Source organism: Nycticebus coucang, chromosome 1, assembly GCF_027406575.1.
Source record: "Nycticebus coucang isolate mNycCou1 chromosome 1, mNycCou1.pri, whole genome shotgun sequence".
In the NCBI taxonomy this organism is placed as follows: Eukaryota; Metazoa; Chordata; class Mammalia; order Primates; family Lorisidae; genus Nycticebus; species Nycticebus coucang.
This window is the reverse complement of record NC_069780.1, coordinates 195,755,020-195,781,876: the sequence shown is the minus strand read 5'-3', so window position 1 is coordinate 195,781,876 and position 26,857 is coordinate 195,755,020. Positions and strand designations below refer to the sequence as shown.

The 26,857-nt window shown below is 56.3% G+C and overlaps 1 protein-coding gene across 2 annotated transcripts; it reads right to left on the bottom strand.

The window, feature by feature from the left end:
- Positions 1-96: 96 nt before the first annotated feature.
- Positions 97-26,857, bottom strand: TPPP (tubulin polymerization promoting protein). 2 transcript variants are annotated; one of them, XM_053593899.1, is made up of 4 exons: positions 26,780-26,857; positions 14,299-14,619; positions 5,135-5,288; positions 97-4,714 (listed from the first exon to the last, which is right to left on the bottom strand). In XM_053593899.1, the coding sequence occupies exons 2-4, from the start codon at positions 14,613-14,615 to the stop codon at positions 4,520-4,522; spliced, it is 666 nt and encodes a 221-aa protein (XP_053449874.1). In that variant the 5' UTR covers positions 14,616-14,619; positions 26,780-26,857; the 3' UTR covers positions 97-4,519. The 2 variants fall into 2 exon arrangements, with proteins under 2 accessions (XP_053449874.1, XP_053449864.1); XM_053593889.1 differs by lacking the exon at positions 26,780-26,857 and adding an exon at positions 26,246-26,456.

Here is a 26,857-nt window from a genome sequence, read left to right as displayed (position 1 = left end):
GCCCCTCCCATACTGTCCTGTGTGTGTCCATGCATGTCAAGGGCCAGCCAGCTAGAGGATGTGACTGCTAGTACAGACAGCACACACTCTGAGGAAAACATTCTAACACCTTTATTCAATCACTTTATCAATTGGACACACAATGTTAACAACAGCAAACATATGAGGAGCAACAAGCAGACAAACACAAGCTGTTTTCACTACAGGCTGCAAGCCAGGCCGACAGCATGTCCAGCAGGGGCTCCACACCTCACGCTCTGCAGGGGCAGCAGGGCCCCCAAGGCACTCCTGAGGAGTGTGGCGGTCAGGAGAAGAGCCCTCCTGTGTCAGAACACCCACGACATGGGTGTTACCCATCACACTGATAAAGTGATATGCTCAGTAGTCCCTAACATTAACAAAACAGTGTAAAAATATATTGCATATATATATATATATTTGTCTTCCTTTCTTGAAAAAAACTTAGTACAAACTAGTAGTATACATTATCCCTTTCAAGTTTCCATTAAGCGGAACAGGTTTCCCCTGTTGTTTGGCTTGGTTTAGTTTATCAAGAGGTCTAAAGAAAGAGCATTAGTTAACTAAAGCATCACCCACACATCACCCTGGGCCCCCAACACCCACATACCCAGCTGTGAATGGAGGAGAGTTACTCAGCATCAGTGTTTGAGGGTGTCCCACCCATCAATTACTTCACAGTGCAGCTGAATTGCCAGCCTGTGCTGTCTGGAGCAGGTGATGGCACGGCAGCCCTGTGTAGTGGGTGCTGCAGGGTGGAGTAGCTAGCATAGTCACCTGCAGAAAGCACAAGCTGGACGGGTCCTTTCCCTTAGGAGCTGAGGGCCGAGGCGTCTATGTCAGCTCCACCCTGCTCTAGTGCAGTAGCTATAGACACGTAAGCACAGCGTAGGGTGCCATGAGACTTCACAGCACAGGCACTGGGCAGCCCAGTTTGGGTGGCAGTCTCTGCCCCACCCACCTGAGCTGTTCCCACTGGTACAGACACTGGCGGCACACAAGGCAAGCAGCCCTGCACAGCCTTTTCCCATTTTATGGGCCTGTGCTATAATTTCACTTGCCCCAAACTTAAGACCAAGGATATTAAGAGGTGTAAAAATACTCCAGTATAAATATAAATCTTTCACTGTGATATTTTAAACATACAATTTGAACTTTGATTTTGGTAAAGCTAACTTACGACCACTAGCTAATTGCTTATCCTGTAGCATTAAATAGAAATAAATAAATATTCTGGTGTGATCAGTGTTGGCGTTCTCCTGCCCTCTTCTTTCCTGATATTTAGACGCTGTCAGCATTGTCCTCCATATAGAACCTGTCCCTGTGTCCTGGGTGTCACCCCTGACAGAAGCTGTCCCTGTCTCCTGGTTGCATGCTGTGCAGTTTCTTTTATTCACATATAGACATTTAATTTATAATTAGCCATGGTTAGTAGAAGCTAATTGGCATTGCATACAAACATGCAAAAAAGACATACACCCTGCCTGTGTGTTCACAATATTCAGAAACTGGGGAGAATGTGTGTCTGTTTTGTCCAGTGAAGTTGTGGTCCAAGCACATGTTCTGTGTTCAGAGGCTACCTACAGATGCAATGACAAATCCAACAGACAATTTTAAACTGACAGAATGGTGACTACTACGTCCTCATGATCTAATTTCTACTACCCCTTCCTTGCTAGGTGACATAGATGGGAGGGAGAGTGTGTTTCAAATCTACACTTTGAAACTGACTGAGAAGGATGCTGTCCTGCCTCACATGTGCCTGAGGAAACCTTGGGACTTGTGGGGAGTGGGCAGGGGATGCACTGGAGACTACTAATCGGCCTTTTGGTGCTGTGTACCAGGTGCCACCGGAAGAGTACATGGAGGGAGAGTCTGGGGCATGAGGCCTCCCCCTCCAGGAGCCCAAAGTTGTCCAGGTGAGGGCAAGGAAGGCCACCAAGGCAGAACGGGCCCTTGATTTTCATTCAAAACCCCAGAAGTTGCTGCAGCTGTCAGGAATGCATTCTGAAGTGTTCACTGTCACAGAGCTTCCTCCAGGGGCCTGAGATTGGGGTGATGGAGGGGGCCCACTGCCCTGGGCTATTCTGTCCAGTTCTGGGAAGGGCACTGTGGTAAGGTGTGCTGACCCTGGGACATGGTGACCTGTCTGTTACAGGGCCCTGCTCTCTGAGAGGCAGGGTGGGCTGCAGTCCCATCGAGGACAGGCACTTGCATTATTCCTTCTGACTAGATCCAGTTTCCCAGAGTGCGGCAAAGGCAGCCAGCCCTGACGGGGCTTGGACCTATGACTGGACACTATTCTTGCTTGATGATGGCCCGCTGAACAGGAGAAAGTGTCCTGGCCCCTCTCCCTTCAGGGTTATGTGTCCCCACTGATCTCTGGTCCAGGAGAGCATCAGTCCCTGGTGTGCATCCTGGAATCTCAGACACTGATCTAGCCTGTCCCTCTGTCCTGGCGGGGCATGCCCAGCTCTAGGGCTGAGGTCCTGCTAGAATCATGTCTGTTTAAGGTGACTTAGCTGTGACCGTAGTGACCAGGTTGTTCATGGACATAAGAATGAGAGAAAAGCAGCCTCTGACAGAGAAAGCATTCCTTCAGGGCCATGCTCTAAATGGGGCTTCTGGGGAGGCAGGAATCCTGGATGGGTTAGGGGTGCTGGCTCTTCTCACCCTGAGCTGTTCCACCTGCACAAGAGCCCTGTTTAGTAACTCTTAGTGAAAGTCACAGGTATTTTAAACACATGGGTTTTCTGGGTTGTGATCAGATTATTAAACCCTTCCCACAAAAGTTGTCTTCAGACATTCCAGGGTATCACTTGCCTCTAGGTTTCATGGGAGGGGCAGTCTGGGACAGCCAGGATCCTACGGCAGGGTGGGACACCCCTTAAGGGAGTCTTGAGGCCTGAGAGCTAGTGTTCCTTGGTCTTCAATGCCAGGCACCGTGGACATCCAGAACCTCAGAAGAAAGCTGCCCACTGAGTCACCCCATCCTTGAGTTGAGGCATCCCTTTTGAGGGGTCTGGGGAGATCTCAAATCTTAGGGACCACTTGGGTGAGAACCCTGAAGCTCTAGCCCCACCCAGGTGGGTGGGCTGCTCCTGACCAGGTGCTCTCTGGGTGGTATGTATGCAGTGGCCATGCAGGAGAGGACTGCTGCCCACCTGTGCCATAATCTCAGGCCTGGACAGCCATCTGCCCTGAGAGTATTTCCCCAAGGCTGCTGCAGACTCTTTCCAGGATCAGCTCGAAAACCACATGGCCCAGCAGGTCACACTCAAGGCTGTAGTTGTTCATGTCAAGGGACAGGTCACAGCAGGGGCCATTGTGCCAACAGGTGGACACACTGATTGGCATCCCCAGGATGGAACAGCACACCCAATTCTTGTGCAGACAGGTACAAGGACAGGCCACCTGCTCTGTGCTCGAGGTGTGACTGTATGGGGGTCCTGGACAGGTTCTGCCCACTGACTCCTCTGCACTCGGCTGCAGGTGGACAGGATGAAACTCCAGTCAATGCTGCAGGCCTGGAGGGTCCTCCCTGAGCCTGTTTCTCTTTAGTGTCCTGCACCCAGCAGGGTGGGCAGGGTTAGAGAGGGCCACTTAGGGAGAGGTGACATTGCACAGGCTGTGGTTGTCAGGAGGTTTGGGGGCAAAGCAGGGACCAGCATGGGCCAGCGGGAGGCTGGGCACAGATGCCAGGCACATGCTGGTGAGGCTCCCACCTGGCAACATGGGGACAGGACATCCTGAATCTTCTCACCTGCTCTGAGAGTGGACACACAGACACCAATCTTCTTAGGAAAGCAAACTGGAAGAGTGCCAACCTCTCATGCCAGGAGACTCCTCTGGGCAGCAGAAAGCTACCCTTGTGCCCCTCAGCCTTCCTGTTACTTAAACTGTGAATGCAAGTGTGTGTGTGGGTATGTGTGCACGATTGTGTGTGAGCGTGCGCAATCGAGTGCTTGTGGGACCTGCCACCCTCACCAGGAAGGCTCAGAGCACTCTGGTATCTGCCACAGGACAGGCCACAGACAGGACCAAGTCTGTTATTTTTGTGCTGTTGGTTAGTTCCTTAGCTCCTGCTGCCTCCTGGAAAGTGTCTACCAGTAGTGAGTCAGGGTGGCCTCTACAAAGTCTGTTTCCCAGAGTCCCTGCGACCGGCTCCTTTAAAACACCCCTTTCACCTCAAACTAGGTGGCCAGTGTGGTGCAATCCCAGGAGACACTTTGGAAATGTCCGTCCCCTTTCCAGCTCAGGCCAAGGCAGGTGTGTTAGGGAATGTCAGTGAATCAGGGTTCAAACCTGGCGTCTGAGAGGGGTTGGGCATAAAGCAGGAGGGAGGCCTGGAGTGGTCCCCCCAGCTGCCTCAGCCCCAGCTAGGCCCCTATGAGTTCTGCCCGAGTGAGCACAGGGACATCCACGGGAATGTAATGAAGAGGTGGGTGTAGTCCTGCTCCCGGACACCTGCAGCGTCACGGGCGGGCATGGATGCGCGACGCTACTTGCCCCCGTGCACCTTCTGGTCGTAGGTGCCCGCGTGTTTGTAGCCGGGTACGTAGCCAGACTCGTCCACCAGGTCCACGCGGCCGGCCTTGCCCTTGCCCCTCCCTGAGGAGTCGAAGCGTTCCTTGTGGGAACCTGTGAACTTGGTCGTGTCGGTCAGCCGTGACACGGTGGGAGACGAGATGGCCTTCTGCAACGAGAGCACGGGAGGGAAGAAGTGAGCTGTGGGCCAGGGAGGAGATCCGTGAGCCTCAGACCCACCCTGGGCAGGTCTCCCGAAGGACAGGGCGGTGGAGGTGGGGCTGAACCGCTCTGCCTCAGCTGCAGATATGGGATTGCCGCTCCTGACCAGGGGTAGCTCTGCATGTGCAGCGCCGAGACCCTGCCCCTTCTCCAAGTCCGCCAGCTCTTGACGCGGCTGCCCACACTCTCAAGAAACCCACACTTACCCCTCTCCCCAGGCCTCGCCCTCCCCGCTGGGTTCCACGCAGGCCCCACCCCTTCCCCAGGCCCCGCCCTCCCCTCTGGGTCCCACTCAGGCCCCACCCTTCCCCAGGCCCAGCCCCCGCCTTTGCCAAGGCCCCGCCCCGGACCCCGCCCGCCAGCTCACTGTGACTCCCGCGATGACCGGCGCCTTGCCCTCGATGAGCCGGTGCACCTCGCGGACCGCCTCCTCGGCGCTCTTGTCTTTGAACCTCTTCTTTGCCAGCTCCTCCAGCGCCTCCTGGAACTGGTCGAAGGTGATGGTCCGGCAAGACTTCCCCCTGCGAGGGCGGGGTTTGAGGCCCGGCTGGGTGGGCGCCTGAGGGACGCCCCTCCTGGCCGCAGCTTGGGCGGAAACCCACCTTATCTGGGAGGAGAGAAGAGTAGGGGCCCACCCGGAGCGGGGTTCACCACAGAGGGCCAGCGGGGGCCGCCCTTGGGCGGCAGCAAGGTGGGCACATAACACGTGTCAGGGCCCTACCCCAACCGCGAGCAACCACTGAGAATGAGCGCCTGGGGAGCCTAGGGGGGCTGGGAGGCCGGGCCTGGGGGGCTGTGTGTGTATGTGCGTGTGCGTGCATGTGTGTGTGCAGACCCTGGGGTATGCGTGTGTGGGGAAAGAGCCTGAAGGGGTCAGCTGTAAAGGTTAGAGTTGGGATGGGGGAGGAGCCCAGTGACTAGGGCAGATGGGGGGTGTGGTAGGGCAGAGTCTGGAGGTGGAGCCTTGGGTGGGGTGGAACCTGGGGTGGGGCAGAGCCGGGGTGGGCGCAGAATGAGAGGGTGGAGCCTGAGGTGAGGGCATATGGAGATGGGGCAGAATCTGGGGGATGGAGTCTGGGGTGGGGCGGAATCTGGGGTAGGGGCGTGAAGCCTGTGTGAGGGAGGAACCTGGGCTAGGGGCAGATGGGGAGGGCTGGGCAGAGGGGGGCGGGCCTGGGCACCAAGGTCATGCTCCGCCCCAAGGCACATTCATCAACTCTCCTTGGGCAGCTGCAGAGATTCTAAAATGGCTCTTTGCCTTTTATAATTAATTTTTATTTTTATTTATTTATTTTGAGACAGAGCCTCAAGCTGTCGCCCTGGGTAGAGTGCTGTAGCATCACAGCTCACAGCAACCTCCAACTCCTGGGCTCAAGCGATTCTCCTGCCTCCACCTCCCAAGTAGCTGGGACTACAGGCGCCTGCACAACGCCCAGCTTTTTTTTTTTTTTTTTTTTTTTTTGTAGATACAGAGTCTCACTTTACCGCCCTCGGTAGGGTGCCATGACGTCACAGGACTCACAGCGACCTCTAGCTCTTGGGCTTCCGCGATTCTCTTGCATCAGCCTTCCGAGCAGCTGGGACTACAGGCGACCACCACAACGCCCGGCTATTTTTTGGTTGCAGTTTGGCCAGGGCTGGGTTTGAACCTGCCACCCTCGGTATATGGGGCTGGTGCCCTACTCACTGAGCCACAGGCACCGACCAACGCCCAGCTATTTTTTGGTTGCAGCCATCATTGTTGTTTGGCAGGCCCGGGCTGGATTTGAACCCACCAGCTCAGGTGTATGTGGCTGGTACCTTAGCCACTTGAGCCACAGGCTCAGAGCCTCTTTTATAATTTTAATTAGAAAACATTTTCCCACTTTGGTCTACTCCCAACTAATCAAAATCAGTGAGGCTTTACAACAGTTTAAAATAAAGTGAGGTCCTGTGAGTGAGGCTTTGCTCTGCAAAGGGGTGCACCTCACTGGAGTTTTAGGGAGCGGCTGCAGGAAAGGGGCCTCTGAGGCCGTTCCCGTTGCAAAGCCCAGCATCCATGATTCCAGAGACAACTGACTGGACAATGAGTGGAGGATCTAGAAAAGCAAAACTGAGCTTGAAAGTCAGAAGGAAGCTGAGGGGCTTCTTTTATGTAAGACTCACAACACAGCTGAGGGGACAGTACTGCACAGCAGTGGCCAGGGAACAGACCTCAGCTGAGCAGCACTGCCTTGGGGGTACAGGGAGAGTCCCCCACACCTACAGAGCCATTGCTTCCAAGGAGGCACAAAGGCCAGCAGGGGAGAAAGGACTCCTCAGCTCAGGGAGCCAGAGCAGCTGGTGCCCCCTTTGCGCAAAAGTTGCCCCTCTACCTGCACCTGCACCATGTACAAAATTAACTCAAAATAGGTCACATTTGATTATGAAACCTAAAACTAACTTGTGCAAAACTTTGTGACCTTGGGTTAGGCAAAGATTCCTTAGAAATGACACCCAACATGGAAAAAAAAATGAATTGAACTTCATCAGCATTTTAAAAACTGTGCTCTTCAGAAGACACTGATTAGAGAATGAAAAGAGCCACAAACTGGGGAAAAAAATCTTTGCAAAACACATATCTGATGAAGGACTCATATCTGAAATATACAGAGAACTCTTAAAACACAACAATAAGAAAAAACACAATGTAAAAACATGGGCAAATATCTGAACCAAAGACGTCACCAAAGAAGACATATGGATGGCATCAACACATGAAGAGACACTCAGTGTTACGGGTCATCAGAAATGCAGACACAACAAGGTGCTGCTACACACCCCAGGAATGGAGGGGAATGATCGATCCACAGCAAGGTGGCCGGGGCTCCTGCTGTGCTGGCAACAGTGTCTTACCAAGGTAGACCCCTGCCTCAGGGCACACAGCCGGTCCCAGCCCCTCCTTAAGAGTGGTGGAAATGCAAGCTCAAACATGAACTCATGCACTCTTATCACAGACCTGCTCACAGTCACCCAAACCTAACAACCAAGACGAAGACGCCCCTCAGTGGCCACCAGATAAATACGCTATGATGCATGTGCACCGTGGACCCAGCTCAAAAGGGGCCAGCGAGAGAGGACAAGGTGGGTTCCAAGTGGCCGGGCTCTGTGGCCAGAACCAGACAGGAAGTCACTGGCCCTGTGTGGCTTCCAGAGCCTGAGGCTGAAGCCATTTTGCAGGGCACCTGGAGGATCTGTATGTAGTTTACATGTGTCCTGAAGCCATGTGACGTTCCAACCACACAACAGGTCAGGGAGAGAGCTGAGCTGTAGAGGTGATGCTGGAATGTCCCCAGAGCCCCAAGGGATATTCTAGAACGATCTGTCTAGGGGGCAGTTGTCCAATAATGTCCACCCAGGAGAAGCCTGTGGTATTCCGGCAGTAGCTTCTCTCCTCTCCAGGCTCCCAGCTGGACACCCCCAGCTGCACCCTGTGACACCGGGTGAGCTGAGGCAACCCCAGCAGTGCCTGGCACGGGCAGTGACGTCCACCCTTTCCTCCCTCTGGGCCTGTGGGCATGTTGTCTTGGGCTGTCAAAGGCACCCCTGTCTCCTATTCACAGCCCTACTTGGGCTGACATGGGACGCCTGGCCTGACTGCTAGCATAGTGACCAGTGAGGGAGCATGCAGCCTCCTCTGGGTGGCCTCGGCACCAGGCACCACCAGTGCCAGGCCCTGGCTCTCGGGAGGGGGCAGCTGAGGGGCTCCCTCATCAGAGACCACATTCAGATCAGGGTGAATGCCTGTGCCGAGAGCTGCTGGCCAGGCTTGTGTCCCCTGTGATCTGGGAAGAGAGAGCCCTGGGCTCTGCCCTGAACCATGGGAAGCTCTCCTCAGGAGATGGCAGGCATCTCTTACCTGAGCAGCCACAAGTGCTGGAAAGACAATGCCTATCTCTTCCCCAAGACACTCGTGGCTGCCCTGACACAGAGCTGGCCTATTCTCACCAGAGGCTCAGATACAGGGCCCCCAGGAGAGGGGCTCAGCTCTGTCTCTCAGGACACTATGGCCTGGCCAGGGCCGAGGACAAGTGTATGCCTCTAGGGCCAAGGCTACCAAGACTGCCTTGGGCCCTGGGCCAAGGCAGAGCCCTGGCCCTCTCCATCTGCACCGCTGTGACCATAATTTGCTGCTCAGGCTCATTGGACCTGAAGAAGCTGTGCACTCAGAGTGACATGTCCAGAGGCCACTGCGGGAATGGCTTCCTGAGTTTACAAGTCAGAGCACAAGGGGCACCATGGCCCCAAGGGCACAAACCTCTGGGAAAGTCTCTTCAGCCCTGGGCTGAGACCACAGGGGTCTGAGAGGCGGTATTGGCCAGTGGGGAAGTTCCAGCCAGGAGATGTGGATAGGAGTGCCCTGTCTGGCGGGCTTGCCTGTGTACATGGAAGGAGTGTGCACATCCCTACAGGACCAAGAAGCAGCCCTGGCTGCCCCCTGTGAGCTCTGGCCGCCCACTCTGGACAGGCAGCTCTGACTTCTCAAGGAGAGAGCAGTGGTTCTGGTTACTCCCCTTGCACTACCAGCCTCCTGCTCCTGCCCAGGGATTCCCCATGCATGCTGACCCTCCTAAGGACCCAGAGCAGCCCCCTGGCCAGCTCAAAAACTCTGAGAGGGCCAGAGGGACCATGCTGGTGTGTCAGGACCCAACCTTGTCTAGGTGGCCCTAGGGGACTGGCCTCCATGCCCTGGGCAGGGCTGGGCTGTGGGCTGACACACCTGGGGCCATCCAGACAGATTCTGGCTGTTTGGAGAAGGCCATGCTTTGATATGACCAGATGCACCCTGCCACCAGCCAGGCTGATGAGGCAAAGTGGATGGATCCAGGACACACCAGGATGTGCTTAAGCTAACAGGGAGCAAGGAATGGCTCCTGTCACCGGCCAAGGCCATGGAGAATTTCCAATCCCAGCCAGTGAGCCACTGTAGACTCCCAAGAGCCCTGACTGCAAGGCCATGGGGCCAGCAGCTCGCTGACCTGTGCAACAGACGCCCTCATGAGCGGCCCCTCCACATCCACTGTAGAACCAGTGGGTGCCTGCCATGCCATGAGTGGCCACCAGAGGGCTATAGAGGGATAGGCCCAGCCTGACTCTGACCTAGGCTCAGGACTCCAGAGCGCTCAACCAGGCTGGCTCTGGCAGAACCACCGGGTGAGGCTGCACACAGAGCTCTGCCTCGCCCTGCCCCTCTTTATACCCCCAGACAGGTGTCATACCCCCACAGAGTGACTCTGTGCATAGCCATCTGCAGGCTGGAGGACCAGTCCCTTCAGTCTACTGGATCTGGTGGGTGGCAACAGCTCAGTGGCTCCTGCTACCTGGTAACCAGGAGATCCCAGGGAGCACCCGGGCCCTGCCCTCCTTAGGACTGGCCACTGGCCTTGCTTCCTCCTGATCTGCATCCAGACAACACCTGGACCCCACCTGGGTCACCCCAAGCTGAGCCCCAACCAGGCCCTGCACAAGTGTTGTAGGAAGCATTGGTGCACCCATGCAGGAGAACATAGCAGCCTGCAGTCAAGCTGGAGTAGAGATGGGGTGGGGGGTAGGGGGCGTGGCCTCTGGAGCAGAGACCCAGCCCCTCTTCCCTCCTCTGCCTCTCAGCTGGGCCTCCCTATGTGGAGGGCGAGGCCTGTGGATGTTCAGCCCAGGCGGGGAATGGGCACGGGTGGGTAGAGCCTGACTCCTGGGATCCCAAGACACATGTGTCCCTCCTGGGCACAGACTTGCTGTCCACAGCCCCCAGGGTCCCAACCCTACTGCCTTTGGCCCCGCCTGTCACATCAAGTCAGGATTTGTTAGTGTCTCTGTGGGGGTGTCTCTGTCTGGCCTAACAGTAGTCTTCAATAAAAACTGGGAAATGGCTGCAAGAAATTTGTTTAAGATTTAACACATAGTAACATCAAAACAAACATGCGCTGCCGTGGCGACAAGGGCTAAACAAAGGCCACAGATACCCCAGCTGGCACCCGGCCTGCGGAGCCATGGCAACCTGCCCCGAAAACAGAAATAGTTGCACTTTTTCTTTACTGAGTCCTGCCTGAGTACCCGGTCAGCTCCAGCTCCTGAGGGCAGGTACTTCTACAGTTGCCCCTATGCAACTGTAGGAGTGGACATCCCATTCCTCAAAAGGCAGAGCAGGAGTGCCACCGGCCCCTGCCCAGTCTGGCCACCTGGCCTTCCCGATCATCCCCACCAATACTCCAGTTCTTTCTGCAGGACCCTTGATCCCACTGGGGACACTGCTCCCACAACCCTTGTGGGGTCACCATCCCCCAATCCTACCAGGGTAGTGACCGCCTCTCTCTGGGAGGGAAAGGGTATGAGTTCAACTCCTTGCTCGTGCACACCTGGGTGGTCAGGTGACACCACTCAGAAGAGACCTACAGGTGGGACTCAAGCCACAGGGAGCCCAAGGACAATCCTGGCTCCAGGAGGGAGGCAGCCCCCAGGGTGGGGGCCAGGTGAGAGTCCTCCCACACAGGTGGACAGGGAGAACAGGAGGTCAGGATCCCTCGGCCTTCCCACATGCCAGGCCCCTGCTGCCCAGCTGGACAGCCCCTCCCACGCATGTGCAGGCCTATGTGTGCATGTGCATGTGTGCCAGGGACATGTGCTGCATTTGCAGAAGAAATTGTGTCTGTGACTGCAAGTGGCAGTGTTGGGGCTGTGGTGGCTACGGGATGTGGGGTCCCTCTGCCGGATGACTGGCCACTGGGTAGACCATGTCTTCCCACCTCCAGCCTCGCCCTTCTAGAAGCTTCACCCACAGGCACAGGTCTTGGGGCCTCTTTACCACTTGACACATTGGGACTATTGAGGCCAGCATTGGACAGCTTGGAGGGGCTGGAGCAGGGTGACCATACCAGGCCCCACCTGAGAAGTGTCAATGACCTGCCGAGTGGGTTGGGTGGGCAAAGAGCCAGACCACATAAGCCAGGATGCTCAGAGCACTGGGAGAAGAGCACATGGTCAAGGGCTAGCACCCTCCTGGTCCAGCATCTATCCCCAGTCCCAGACACACAGGTGCAGAGCTCTGTGACCACCTCTGGTTCCTGTGCCACTCACATGTAGAGGACCACTGACCAAGCCTCCTTCTCCAAGTTGGTGTGCTGGACTCATCCACTTGGCAGAGTGAGCTCTGGGCTCCAATCCCTGGGCATTTGGCCACAGCCAGGTCATTGCCACTTGCTGGCTGACCTGTGAAACAGCTCTGGTTACCAGGACCTGCCTTTTGCTGCCTGGCACTATCCACTCAGACCCACACCACAGGGCCCATTGCTACGAGGAAGCTGCTCATCTCCCAGCAGGAGCTGGTGTGTCCCAAGACCCCACTGGGAGGATAATCCCCTGGCCAAGGACCCCACAGGCAGATCCTGGTCCCCAGGCTCAGGTGATGCTCACAGCCCCTGGTGGAGGGACAGCAGGCAGCAAGACCCTCAGGTTGGACCACGGAGGAGCTGTCACAGGTAGACACCCTTGGCTGCATGAGCCCTGAGTCTCCAAAGTGCCACAGCCCCCAGCTTGGAGGTACAGGGAAACACTTGAAACACATGCCCTACCCAGCCCCCTCCCCAACAGGCACTGCTCTGGAACATGCCAGTCCACACATGCCTGCCTCACAGATAGGGCTGGGTGCTGCAAAGGAAGCTGGACCCTAGCCAGAGCTGAAATTGGGGTCCAGGTGAGCTCAGAGACAAAAGGGCAATGGTCCTGGGTTAGTGGTCCTGAGTCAGTGTGAGCCAGTCCCTGGGGGTGGGGCTGATCTGTCCACACCACCTCCTGTCAGGGCCACGCAGCCAAGTGGGAAGCCCCAAGGTGATGAATGCCTGTGAAACCTAGAGTCGGGGGAGCCTGAGAAGCAGGCAGTCTTCCCAACTCCAGCAAACCATCCACAGCACGAAGCTTTTCCAGGGAACGCAGCGTGTTAGAGCTGCCTGCCCTCTGCATAGGCCCAGACTCCAGTGGACACAGGAGAAGCCATGTCTACAGCAGGGTCCTGGGCAGCAGTAACCTCATGGGACCCCTTTCCCTAGGGCAACACCACCCCCCTGCCTCCTCCATCCAGGGGCCTTGAGGAGGGACTGGCCACACTGGAGCAGTGCCCAGGCCTGTAGTGTTGGTGGGGCCAGTCTGTGCTGAGTTCTCACTGAGTCCCCCTCCCTGGCCAGCACCTGTCTGCAGCCCCTGGTACTGGTGCCACCAGCCTGTCCCATTGGGTCACCCCTACCCCTGGCCCTGGGGGATCAAGTGCTGTCCCCAGGGAGCTGTCCCCAGGAGCAGGCTGGCCCACAGCTCTCTGGTGACAGCAGTGATGGCTGCCCCTCAGGTCAGTGTCCAAGATGGGCACCAGCCAGTAACGCAGGGAACCAGAGGACCTTACCACACCTGGAGACACCCCGCAGCATCCCTACAGGGCACAGTGGTGACAGAAAGCACAACCATGAAGACGATGTCACCTACCCAGGGGCAGAGAAGGGGACATCTGGCCAATGGCCATCCCCTTCAAGAGCCAAGGCCATTGGGAGGAAAGTCAGGGAGAACTGGAGAGGAAAGCAACGATGAGATTATGGTGACATACAGCTAAATACACAGCACTAATTGCAAGTGGACACAGGCAAAAGTAAGCTGAACTAAAGCTATTTCCATAACAGGTTGATCTGGTCAGGGCTGGACAGGGGGATGCCCTTGGAGACAACTATTACTTTTCACAGGTGTGATCACAGGATTGTGGTGAGTGAAGGGGGGTGTGAAGGTGCCTCAACACAAGTCCCAGCATGCAAGAGGAAATATATGCAGGTGCATGTACATACACAGCACAGGAACACGTGTGCACACACAATAAGGAACATGCATGCATGTGCACACACAACATGGGAACTGTGTGTGTACACACATACACACAGAGCATAGGAACATGCACATGTGTGTGCACAGATGAAGCAAATGGCTCAAGTGGTGGTTACCACTGCCTCTGTGGTGCTCTTTGCTCTATTTTTCAACTTTTCTACATGTGTGAAAATTCCTCCCATCAGAAGTGAAGAGAAGGAGCGCAGTGGGCTGGTGGGGCCTAAGTGAGATGCTAGTCACAGAGTAGGCCCCTGTGATGTGCTGCACCGTAGTTGGTCATGCGAGGCCTGTGATGCCAGGCACCAGCTTGCTGGCAGAGAAAGCAGAGTTCACCCCAAGTCAGCTACAAGGCCAGACACCCCATTGCAGGCCCAGGGGCAGTGCCGAGGAGTCCGGAGATATCCTAGGACTCTGCTGTCCCTGGGCCATCCCCAACACCATGCATTCTTGTTCCAGTTCCCGGGCATCATATTCTGAGCAGGGCAGGTGTCTTAAAGCACAACCACACTGCATTTCCATGCTGCCCATTAAAACACAGAATCCACCCCCAGGATGCAGAACTGTAGACCTCCCAGAGGTCCACACACCCTGACGCCCAAGTATGGGCCCTGGCCCTGGAAGGAAAGCTGGCCGGCCCGGGCAGAGCCCAGCAGCACTTACTTGATCTTGCTGAAGACGATGTCCACGTCGGTGACAGTCACGTTCTTCCCGTCGATCACCTGGCAGTCCTTGCACAGCTTTGACCAGTTCTTCCCGTGCATCTCCTTCCCCGTGGCTCGCGTGTCCCCATGCACTGCGAAGCGCCGGAAGGCCTCCTCCAAGGCGCTGAGCTCGGGGGCAGTGGCAGTTGCCCCCTCAGCGGCACCTTCTGACTCCAGTGACAGCCTCTTGGCTGCTTTGTCTTTCGTGGGGTCCCCTGGGGACTTAGGGGGTGTCCTGTTGGCAGTTTTGGTGGGTTTGGCCTTGCTGTCGGCCATGTCGCTGTGAGAGGAAGGAGGAGAGGAAGGGTCACTCTGCTTCTCACAGGGTTGGGACAGGAGACGCACTCGGGAGGGGCCCAGAGCATGGAGCCAGGTGGACCTTCCTCAGGTCCCTCAGAGCCAACTGCCCTGTAGTTGAGTGTGTGCCCAGCTATTGGACATGGCAGAGCTGGGAGAGGCTGTGGGAGGGGCTGCTGCTCTCCTGGCACCAGAACCCTTCCCGCCATCCAGCTAGTGGGTCAAGAACCCCCTCCCCAAACCAGTTAAAACCATCAGCAAGAGCAGAACTCAGGTGGGTGCCCTGGAGGCTGCAAGCCAGGGAGGCTCAGCTGCCTGGCCACCCATCATGGCTCGACTGCCCCACCCCAGCCCACATGCCCTCTGCAGCTCTGGGGCATACCCTGGGATGACACCCTTCCTAGGGGCCATGAAGTGACACAGTCCCTCTCAGTATAGAGCCTTCTGAGGACCGAGCAAGGGAGGGGTGAGGAGTGACCCTCGGGGTATCAGGAGGATCTGCCAGGAGCCCAGAGACCCCCAGTGAGCAGAAGCCTCCCAGGCCCAGGGAGGCTGTGGGGCCCCCAGGTTGGGAGCACAGTGATGATCCCTGGACTTTCGAGGTGCCTGATCCCAGGACGGAGGCTGAGAAGGTGAACACCCTGGCAGGGCTCGGGGACACAGGCCTCTCCAGGCACTGTCTCCTGGTCCTCAGCCATACCAGTGGCCTCCACCATGAATACCAGCCACTGGCAGGGTGGGATAGGCAGTGAGGCTCCTGAGACCACCTCTCCAGCATCAGCTCTGTCCAGGATGGCACCCCAGGAGTGACCCAGCCTGTGGGTCTAGACCTCAGTGTGTCACAACCACTGTCCTAAGGAGCCAAATGTGCAGAGGCCAACATGAGAAACCCTCAAACACAAACACAAGCCCTGGCTGGAGGGTGCCAAGACTGGGAAACCCTTGAGACTCCTCAGATATGGGACTGCAGCACCAGCTATGGGGGGATCCTGAGTGCTCAAGTTCCTGCAAATTCTCCCAAACAGCCAGAAAAGCCCATATGAAGTTACAGGCTGGCTGAAGGCTATCAGGAGCTGCGGGCCCCACTTTCCCACTCTGCCAAGGGGACCATTCTGGGGTCACCGGACATGCAAAAGCTGGGCCAGGTGGTAATGGGGGGCCAAGTGGAGGGCAAACTTAAATCATGGCCCCAGCAGTGCTTCCCTGAAAGGTGGGGCCTGAGGCCTCCCAAGTACCCACAGGACAACGAAAGGCCGGTCAGGTGTTGAGCCAGAGCCATGGGTCTTATGGCTGACTCATTTCTTTGTGTGAAACAGGAGCTGCCCTGGGGTGGCCGTGTGTTTCCACGGCTCCTCCAGACAACCAAGGAGGGAAGCCACTAAGAAGGTGCTGGAAGTGATAGCGGGTTCCCTGAGAACATGGGAAGCTGCCAGTGGATCACACCTCGAGAGAAGCCTTTAGGGGCCTCAAATGTGGTGCAAGCCCTGTGGTCTAAGAGCCAGCCCAGCAGGAGAAAGAGCCGATGGAGTGTCTGAGCTGTGTGCCTTGTGGTCACGGGTGCTACAGTCATAGGCAGTCTCCTGACATCACACCCTGATGACCACACACCTGAGCCCTGCCTACTGGGTGGCAGGGATGAGGGCAGTCAAGGGGCTGCAGCAGACATTTCTTCTGCCAAATGTCTGAGCCCCCGCTGGCTCCTTCCTAAACAGCTGGAGTCTCCTGAGCTGGTGAAAACCCAGCAGGTGAGTGATGTCTTTGTCAGTCATGGCAGGTGAGAGGCAGTGAGGCCAATTCTATAGTGAGAAGAGGTAGCAGGGGAAATCCCCGTGCCAGAGAACATTCCAGAGCACACTTGAGGAAAGCTGCCCTGACTCCTGTGTGGTGGGCATCCACTCTGTGGGTTCACAGGCCACAGTGCAGGGTCTGGAGGGGGCCCCGAAGACAACAGACCCGTGCTTTGAAGTTCTGGGGCAAATGCTCCCAACCGGATGTCCACACATGGCAGCTGCCCTCAGGCATGAGGGACACGGCTACCTGCAGAACCAGCCACACATCCTGGGAGGCCATGGTGATCTTTGGCATTCCAGGAAGGCAAAGGGGGAATGAGCCCAGCAACCCATGTGTCACGCACAATGGGATAGTGTGGTGGCTAGGCCAGAGGCAGCCTGGGAAGAAAGTCTAGGAGAAAGAGCAGACACGGGCGTGCAGAGAAGCACAGAGCCCCTTTCACTCACCCCTGGGCCTGTGGGGGAATCTCCCCTACCTGGCTGCAGAGTGGCAGTGACATGGGTTTGAGGCTGGAAGTGGCTCCCAGAGCATGGTTCAGCTCAGGGCCCTGGTGCCTCCGAACAGGTTCTGGGAAGACCTGTAGTATTACTGGCCTCATCAGGCTGTGGCCAGCAGTCTCAAGTGCAGGCACAGAGGCCCCAGGGGTGAAGGACAGGTGTGAGTCAGGGGCAGAGGGGCTGGGGTCAAGATGCCCAGCAGGCACCTAGTAGGAGCTCTCTGGTCTGGGTTTGTGTTATCCTGAACATGTAATAGCTTAAGAAAGTATTTTTAAAATTTTTTTAAATAAAAATAACAAATGAGTTAGGCCCTGTGTGCCAGCACGGGAAGACAGCCAAGACTGCTGTTTGTACTGTGGTTCTCCAGGACATGGACTAGTACATAGGACATGGCCCAGGAGGCCGGAGGGGCAACAGATGGAGCTTCTGCAGATGGGGTTGGAGGCGCTTTTCTGCTGTTTGAATTGCTTCATTAAATCTACATGCTATTTCCATAATGACAGTAACAAGAATAAATTTAATTTAAAAATAAATCGAAGGTGCAGGCAGAGATTTATTGGACTACAGAGGCATCTAAACAGTGACCCTGTGGGCCCAGAACCTTTCCCGCTGAGCAAAGGCCCAGCCTACCCTCTGCCTGCCCTAGGCCTGTACTGCTGACTTCTTGCCCCTCCCAGCAGAGGCCTGGCTCCCCTCTGCTTTCTGGCCACCTCTAGTTTCTTAGGGACTGAACCTGAACCCTGGGTGGCAAAAATGGAGGCTCCTTACATCTGGACTGCTCTGATCTTTCACTATTAGAGAAAAGAAATAGTAGGAGCAGCTCTAGGAAGACAAACAGACTGCACGAAGAAAGGGGAGACCTCCCAGGTGGGCCCTGCACCCCAGGTAAGCTCCTCCATCTCTGGCGAGTGCCCTATACCCTCAGGGGAGTACCCTGCACTCCCAGGTGGTCCTGCACCTCTCTTCTGTCAGCCAGCACTCCTGGTGGTGTCTTGGAGAAGGGATGTGCCTCTGCCCTGTCCCCTGGTCTTGAGTTCCCTGCTCTGAGGAGGTGCCCACACATCTGAGAGGAGGTATGGCCACCCTCAGGCTTGCTGTTTTCTGCTTAATAGGCCCCTGGACCCACTGACAGGGGCGCCCACCCACAAGTGCTCCTCTGTGCCTGGGCTTGCAGAAGCCAGGTGGGGCCACTGGACACTTACAGGAGCTGTGGGCCTTGTCTCCCCACCAAGAGGGAGAGCAGATAACAGATATCCTGTGTTCACTGGGTGTGGGAAAGACTGAATTACCAGATATGCATTCTCAAAGGAGGGCAGGAGGTGGAATTACAGAGGTGGGAGGGCTGGGGCAGCTTCACACCTGAGAGGCAGAGGACTGGGCCTCTTCCCCACTGGGCTCAGTGACCCCACTGCCCAGGCCATAGCTCAACACCCGAGCCACCTGTCTCCCAGCCTATGGCCTCTGCTGCTCCAAGAGGCCCCATAAAAGCCATTTTTCAGAATGAATCTCCCTGGAAACTTCCTTAGGACTTGACTGCCTGAAGCAAAACCTACAGAAAGGTGATCTGGGTGCAGCAGGTGAGAGCTGCTCAGGGGCCTCAGGGCACAGATGTCAACAGGAGGACTGGACATTGGGTGTCAGCCAGGGGTCTGCAAGCCTGCCAGAAGCCTGTGGGCAGGGCCAGGTCCTGTCACAGGGCCCAGGGTCCTGTAACTGGGTCTGGGTCACTGCCACTGGAACCAGGATCCCATGCCTAGGACCAGGATTCTGTCACGGGCTCCAGGTCCTTGTCACCGGGTCTAGGCTCCTGTCATAGGGCCCAGGTCCCTGTTACTGGGTCCAGGGGCCTGTGGGTGTGGCCCACCTATTGTTGAAGGCAGAAAATAGCATTTCTTACACTGCCCTTGCTTTTTGCAGTACAGGCCGGGGTAGCCCAAGCCCAAGGATGGCCAGCCATACCTCCTCTCAGGTGTGCATATACCTCCCTCCACTGCCCAACTCCTCTGAACATTGGACCTGGACACCTGGTCTTCTCTGTGCCCCCCACTCCCCTGCAGGTGCCTCCTGCGGTCACCCAGCCCAAAGCCTGGGCCCTTCCTGCCTCAGGGCAGTGTTTCCCCTGCACCCTCCACCTACACAGTGTCCCCTTGTCTCCTGCCTGGCCACATATGAGTACAAGCCAAGCTCACCTTGGGGAGGGGTGCCAGACCAGTGGCAGGGGCCAGCTGCTCAGGCCTCTGTGTCCTCACCCCTTGCCTGTCAGTCCCACACTGGCAGCTCTGCACATACCTGCTTAGCTGGCAGGTAACACCTGTCTCTGTGACCTGAAGCCCAAATGTCTGACAGTCAGGCTCACAGAAAGCACTGCTTGTCTCTGCCACTGCAACCTGCACCCTTGTGTACTGTGGAGAACTTCCCATTTGGAGACAGTGGGACCTGTCGTGATTCGGGGGCCTAGGGGATCTGGGTGGGGGGCTGCCCCCTCCTCTGAGCCCTGGAGATTGGCCAAGCTTCCTGGCCATGGCCCCCAAGGACAAAGCACCAACCCCCTCAGGTACACTGTAGCCCAGGGAGCAGAGCCAGGCATGCTGAGTTGCTAGGAGACTGGGAAACGGGAGGCTGGCCGCCGTGCTGGCCAGGAGCTGCTGTCTTCCAGCCAGTGACACCCACAGGCCTTGCAGGTGGGCAGGAATTTCTAGAACAAGCTTGGGAGGTGCTCAGCCAGGCAGGTGGGCTCCTTGCAATGCTCAGCCTCAGCAGGGCTGGCCTCGGGAACAAGACCTTCCCTATCTTTACCTCAAGCCCTGTCCAAGGTAGCTCCCTCCATGGAGAGGAGCGGCCTTCAGCCCTCCCATAGTCCCTGTACCCTTGTTGGACCACTCCACATCATGTTCTCCCCATGGAGCACACCTTGGGCCCCAGGCTTCTCACCCCTGCCACATGTGGCAACAGGAACTGCTGCCCAGATAGGATCTGGGCCAAAATAGACCCCACTCCTATGCAAGAAGATTGGTTGGCCATGCTGCCAGCAGGGACAGCTTGAGGCCCTGGAGATGGATGTGTTCCTAAGACTCGCCAGGCCCTGTGGACAGCACCCCTTCCCCTGTCCACCCTCAGGTCCCACCCAAGGACACTCCACAGAGGCCCTGTGCCTGGCAGGACAGCACTGGACCTCTGAAGACAGCCTATGAGGCCAGTGCATGCAGAAAAGAAAGGGAGAAAGGGAAGGAAGGGGCTCCAGGTCCTCAGGGTCTCCATGGGAGACAAATCCTGCCAAGGCTCTGGGACAGCCTCTCTAGAACCTTCCCTGGGCTCCATGACAGCCTGGCCCTTCAAGCTGATGGGGGAGGGAGAGGAGACCAGGACATGAGGGGAAATTCCCAGCTAAGTCCACGTCATAGCTGCAGCACCTGAGGGAGGCAGGGGGCTGCTGGGGTGAGAGGAAGGCCTTCTGGGACCAAAACTGGCCCCTCACGCACAGCTGCTCTCTGCTCTCAAGACCCTATCAGTCAAAATGAGGCAGGGGACAGTGACATCAAAAGACCATAGCAATCTGGAGCCAAGAAGGGAGTCTCCCTACTGCCCTAGGTGGAAAGAAGGGGATGATGTCCCAGAAAACTCACCTTCCTGTGAGTTAAGGGAGCCCAGCCCTTCCTAGTCCTGAGGGCCCTGAGTAAACAGGCCCCAGGGAACAAAGGCTGTTCAGAGGCTGTGGATACCCCAAGGCCGAGGCCAGCACCACATCCCCCCACGCCGGGTGTTCCCAGCTCTCTCTTTCAGAGTCACTTGAGTGCAATGTGGCCCTCCATCACAGCAGGGCACCCCCCTTCTCCTCAGGACACTCTTTGTGAATGGTCACTCATCTCAGCTTAGACACTGGCCCCCAACTGGGAGAGCTTCCGGAGGCTGGCACAGCACGGGCATTAGCTGAGTCTGTGCACCCTGTGCACCAAGCAGGAGCAACAGAGGCTTGAGCTGCTGTGAGCCGCAGTGCTGTCCCTGCATCCGCGTGGGCATAGGCCACTCAGGTGCCAGGCATGGCCAGGGCTGCCAAGCTTGAACACCAGCCAAGGGCCCAACCTCACACTGGTTGCCAGTCCAGAGAGGTTGCTGTGATGGTCTCCAGCCTCTATGAAGCTCTGCCCTCGACAGGGTGCTGGGCAGGCTCTGGCCCATGGGAACAACTTGGGGGGCTGGAAGGAAATAAATCCCACAAATGGCCTCCACTGTTCCCAGGCCGGCAATTTCCTAAGGAATCAAGAGGAACAGGGCAGAGCTGGTATCCCAAACAGGTGTCCCCAGAACATCTGCACACGCCCTAATCCCCACACAAGCCTACATCAGTGACCACCATGGAGCACCTCAGGACCTGCTGCTCACCAGAACCAAGGGTGGCCTGGAAATGGGAGCTGTTTGAGACAAAGGGGTGGGCAGTGGATGGGACAGGAAGGGTCGTCCTCTCCAAAGGACACCATCTTTGTGCCAGGGTAAGGGAATCCCAGACAAGGAGCCTTCCAGTAAGCCAGGGTAAAGGAGTTCCAGACAAGGAGCCTTCTAGTAAGGGAAACCGAAGGAAGGCAGGGGCCTCACTCCCTCTGTCCCTTTGAAGGAGATATGAATAAGCAGAACATCCATGGTGAATGGAGGCCTGCCCAGCACCCCTACACCTGGAGTCCACCTGCCTAGCTCCCACACACCTGGCATCCACACACATGGTGCCTCCAGGAGCCACACTTGGTCCCTAGCATATGGGGCTGAGGATAGGTTTGTGTCTGGGGTGATCAATGGAACCCAGCTGCACAAAGACCTAAGATAGCAAAGTAAGGACAGTTGCTCCTGCTCAGCTTCTAGGGGCTGAGAGGAGAGACCCTGCCAGAGGCACGTGGCAATGCCCTATCTCTGCATCAGAGCCTTGGGAAGGAGGATGGAGCTTCCTGGCACTCAAGTAACTTGCCCAAGTTGTCCTAGGTGGACCTGTTAACTAGGCCAGAAATGCCCAGGATGCCTGGGATATTTGGGAGCACCAGCTTAGGCCACCAGATGGCTGCAGGACAGAGGACAAAGGAGCAAGCAAGTGTGTAGACCTGTCTGCAAATGACACTGCAGCCCCAGGCCTTCACTCAGAGACCCTGTCACCAGGCTCCCAGACAGCTGCCCAAGGCCTGTGCCCAAGGCAGTAAACCACATCCCATGCCCGACGTCCAGGTCAAAGGTTGTTTCTCCAACTGTCACACAGGACATCTGCCTAGACCCAAAAGGGCCTGCCTAGCTTGTCATTGCATTCTAAGACCTGGTTGCAGCAGATGCAGAGAGACAGCCTGACACCCATACACTTGCAGGCAGCACTGAGTGGTGCTGGGAGAGAACATTTGGAACCTTCCAGGGCTGCCCCTCACTCAGCACACCTCACCAGGTCACTGCCTCCATCACGAGCTTCCTGGCCTGCAGAGCTATGGGAACCCAAATCGCTGTTGTCTATGACCCTGTCTGCGGGACTTTGTGATGGTGGCATGATGCACTGAGACAGGAGCCACTTGGAGATGAGGCCAAGTGGGGCAGCCATGGCCCAGGTCCTGGACACTAGAAGAGACAGGAAGGACCCTCCCCAGGTCTTCACACATCTTTGTATTAGTCTGTGCTCTCCAGAACTGTGGAGAAAAAATTCCTGTCGTGTTCAACCACTCAGCATGTGCCAATACATCACAGCAGCCTGTGGGCACTGATGAGCAGGTATGACCAGGAGGGCCAGTGCCCCCACAGAGGGACAGAGGAGCCCAAACTGGCCGGAGTCTGAGCACTGTGAGATGAGCAAGCCACACACGCCTCTGTGGACAGGCAGGGCATGTGCCACACTTCCTGACAGGGAGCCGACTTGGGGAGATGTGAGGGCACATGGGCTGGCCCCCTGCCCGGGAGCCACAGCCACACCCACACACAGGCCACTCAATGCTCCTGGCCCCAGTAATACCTCAGCCAATGGAGATCAGCCAGGCAGGTGAGTGGGGTCACACACACCTCTTGCTGTTTGTGGCACTCCCAGACGTGAGTGCTGTTTGTGGCACTCCTGGCAAAGGGGCCACCTCGGCTAGCACCCTGGCAGGTGTAGGACAGTTTGTGAACAAACAGGTGGGTCAGGGCTGCAGGTTTCAGGACCAGGACAGTGTGATCTGTCACCCCATGGGCTCTGGTGGGGACATACAGCCCACACAGGGCACCCTGCTCATCATGTGGGAACAGATGGTCCTTCCCTTCTCTAAGCCATCCGGAGGCACTAGGGAAGGAAGGACTCCAGCGGTTGTTAACGTCTAGGCTTGAAAAAAGGTAAGGACCAATCCTACCTTTTCATAAATCAAAGTTTTAATCAAAGTTTTGGCGTCAGGGTTCTGTAGGTCTGAGCTCGCACCACTGAGGAGAGAGGCCCAGGCTTTCTAAGTGCACACATGGGCCTTGCAGAAGACATTTGGGTACAAGGCAAAAAAAAAAAAAAAAAAACACACTTGATTTCTTATATAGTATCTTGAAAGATTTTGTATATTTCTACCCCAAAGAGGGTCCTGCATTTGGACATTTAAACATTAAATTAAAATGTACAAACTGAGTTGTCCTTATTGGTCACCGTACAGTTAAAGGGGACACATGGAAGCGCCCCCAGTCTTGATTCTCACATTAGGAAACGAGATCTAGGACACCCCCTCCTCTGCTGAGGACAGCGGGCACCTTCCTGCAGGGAGCTACTGACCTGGGACCCTGCACCTGGCTCACCCCACAGGGCCATGGGGGCCCTGCCCAGGCACCGAGCTGCAGGTGCCCAGGGAGGTCCCAGGGAAGAGGTGCTGACCTGCACTTTGACCTCAGGGTTATATAATTCACATATGAACTCATATGGGTACCCCTTAATAGAGCATTTTGAAATACAAATTATTTATTTTAAAAAGATGTTGTGCTGAGCTGAAACACCTGGGTGGGGTATCCTGATTGGAGTGTCCTAGATGTGGGGTGTCCTGAGCGGGGGTGTCCTGGGTGTGGGGTGCCTTGAGTGGGGGTGTCCAGAGTGGGGGCATCCTCAGTGGGGGTGTCCTGCATGGGGTGTCCTGGATGTGTGGTGTCCTGTGTGGGGGTATCCTGGGTTGGGTGTCCTGAGTGGGGGTGTCCTGGGTAGGACATCCTGATTATGGGTCTTGGGTTGAGGTGTCATGAGTGGGGTCCTGATGGGAGTATCTTCTGTGTGTAGGTGTTCTGGGTAGGGGTGTCCTGGGTGGAGTGCCTTTAGTGTGGGAGTAATCCCAGATCCCACCTGGTTGATTTGTGGGGTCAGGTGGAGGTTTGCTTAGTGGGGGTGTCATGGGTGGGGGCATCCTGGGTGTGAGTGTCCTGGATATGGGGTATCCTGAGTGGGCTTGTCCTGGGTGAGTGGGGTTGTCCTGGATTGTGTTCTGGGTGTGGGTGTCCTGGCTGTGGGGTGCCCCGAGAGGGGAATGTCCTTGGGAGCATTTCCTGGGTGAGGTGTACTGAATGGGGGTGTCTTGGATGGTGGTATCCTGTGTGTGTCAATGTCCTAGGTAGAGGTGTTCTGGGTGGGATGTCTTGAGTGTGGGTGTCTTGGGAGGTACACTGGTGAGCATCCCCTGGTGTGGGGTGCCTACGTGGGGGTGGGCTGGGGTGTACTGGGTGTGTATCCTGTGTATGGGTGTCCTGTGTGGGGGGTGTCCTGGGTGGGGGTATCCTGGGTGAGAAATGCTGTCTGTGGCAGATACCATGGGTTATGATGCTGTGGTTCACCCCTTGCACATAAATAATGCTGTCTTCTGGGGGCTGAGAGGTGGCAGTGCGTTGGAGGGTGTCTGGGCAGGTCCCTGCAGCTCCATCCCCTCCAGAAACACTTGCTTAAGCAGTAGGAGTTGTGTGTGTGTAGATTCTCCTACCTAATCCCAGATTTTACCTAGCTGATTTGTTGGGTCATGTGGACTTGCACCCTGTGGTTCCTCTCAAGGACGAAGTTGTGCTGGCTCTACCAGAGTGTTTCCCAAAGGCAGTTCTGCCTGAGGGCGCACAGGCTGGACCAGAGCCTAGAGGTGCAGATGGCTCCTTGCACAGGCTGAGATCCCTGGATTGCATCCCCTGTGCAAGCACTGTCTCACCAGCAGCAGCAGCTATAAATAGGCTCGACTCTGAGTTGGCACAGCCTCTCCTTGAGGAAGCTTTTAATTCTCAGCCTCTGCTGCAGGGAGTGGTTCCCACAGGCCTGAGGGGAACCACATCGAGCTGCCATAACAGTTTGACTCCTCAGAGATGTCATTAAGCCTCAATCAGTGATGAGTGATTTTAATTTTCTTTAGGAAATTCTCCTGTGATTTGCACATCTTCAACAATGAGCATTTATAAATTTGTATAATAGTTAAAACAGTTATTTATTGTAGCTTCAAAGGATTTAGGATGACAGACCAAAAAATCACCAGAAGATAAAAATTCAGCTAGCATTACTTCCTCTGTGACACACATTGTTTCTAAACCCCCATCATGTAATTCTTCTGTGAAGATACAGAAGAATTTTTTAACATAGAACTTAAATCATGGTGCTTTTCTGAATTACAAATCCCTTTGGAAATCATGAAAGCTATAGACGCATTCCCCCAGAAAAATACACATGCCCTCACACACATGCATTCTGCAGCCAGACCTGGAGGCCCTCCAGCTCCCCACCCCCATCTGAACTCTCTGAGGCTCTTGTGACAGGGGTAAGCCTGGGGCACCAGAGCTGCCAGTGTAAAGCACCCCATCAAGCAGGAGGCTGTCTCACCACCCCCACTTACTGCCGATTCCAAGCCACCCTCCAGCCCATCACTGGGTCCCAGGATGTGGTCCCAGTAGGCCTGGATCCAGGGCACCATTACTGATTCCCTGGTAGAAGCAGGGCTGGCCAGAGCCCTGGGAGGTGTCTTGCCAGGCTGTGGGAGCCCAGGGACCCTGCATAAAGCAGTCCCAATAAATAAGTCAGGTGATTTAAGCAACAGGCACAGGGATGGGTGATGGTCCAGCTGCACTTCCTGAAACATGTCTGATTTTCAGAGAACACAAGCGCCTATCACAGGAACAGTCACCACAAAGGCTGGATTTTATCCCCACCTCACCGAAGGCTTCCTTTACATAACTGGAGCCACAGGATATGGATTTCTGGGGATCCTCCTTCAAAGGCAGGCCACTCCTAGATGGGCGCAGCACCCACCTCCCCATCTGACTGCCAGTCACCTGCTTAGAGGTGATAAGATGACTGACATCCTGGGGAAGCTTCTGCATTTGCACAGGGAGGTCTGACGTTCTCACCTGTGAGGGTCATGCTGCTGCTGGGCATCGGAGTCCCTTCCAGAGGGTCGCGCTCATTCTGCGCCGTAGGGCAGGCTTCGTTTCAAACCCTCTGCGCCCTAATTGCCAACGCCTCACACTGGCAGCGGCCACCCTAGGCCTGGGCGTCGGTAAACAAGGTTTATGTAGATAGGCGTGGGGAGGACCAAGAGGGGAGAGGCTGCAAGGGGCGTCCTTTGTCGCACAGAAACGCAAAGCGCCACATTCAGGGCCCAATTATAAACCTGTCCTTGGTGCGGCCCGCGGTCGCTCCCGCCCGTGCCCCGGGCACAGCCTCCCTGCCACCCTCCGGGTACCCGAGGCCGCAGCGCCTATTGTCTGGCAGCCCCGGGTGCAGGGCGCACGGACGAGCGGGCCTGACCCGGGAGGGGCTCCAGAGGGCACTGGAAGAGGGGACGGCACGTCGCCCGCCCACGGCGCAGGTGTCTGGCAGGGCCGACAGGGTGGGGACCAGTGCGCGCAGAACCCGCAGGACCGAGCCCAGCGCGCACTTACCTCCGAGATGCAGCGACTGCAGCGGCGGCGCCTCGGCTAATCGGCCGCGCGCGACCTGGTGTCCTGCGGAGCGCTCGC

What these genes read in the sequence shown, in the direction of transcription:
- TPPP (XM_053593899.1), bottom strand. Translation starts at nt 14,615, where the DNA reads ATGGCCGACAGCAAGGCCAAACCCACCAAAACTGCCAACAGGACACCC. An exon ending in ATCGTCTTCAGCAAGATCAA is followed by an intron (nt 5,289 to 14,298) that starts GTAAGTGCTGCT and finishes CCGCCCTCGCAG; the next exon opens with GGGGAAGTCTTGCCGGACCA. An exon ending in CGGTCATCGCGGGAGTCACA is followed by an intron (nt 4,715 to 5,134) that starts GTGAGCTGGCGG and finishes CTCTCGTTGCAG; the next exon opens with AAGGCCATCTCGTCTCCCAC.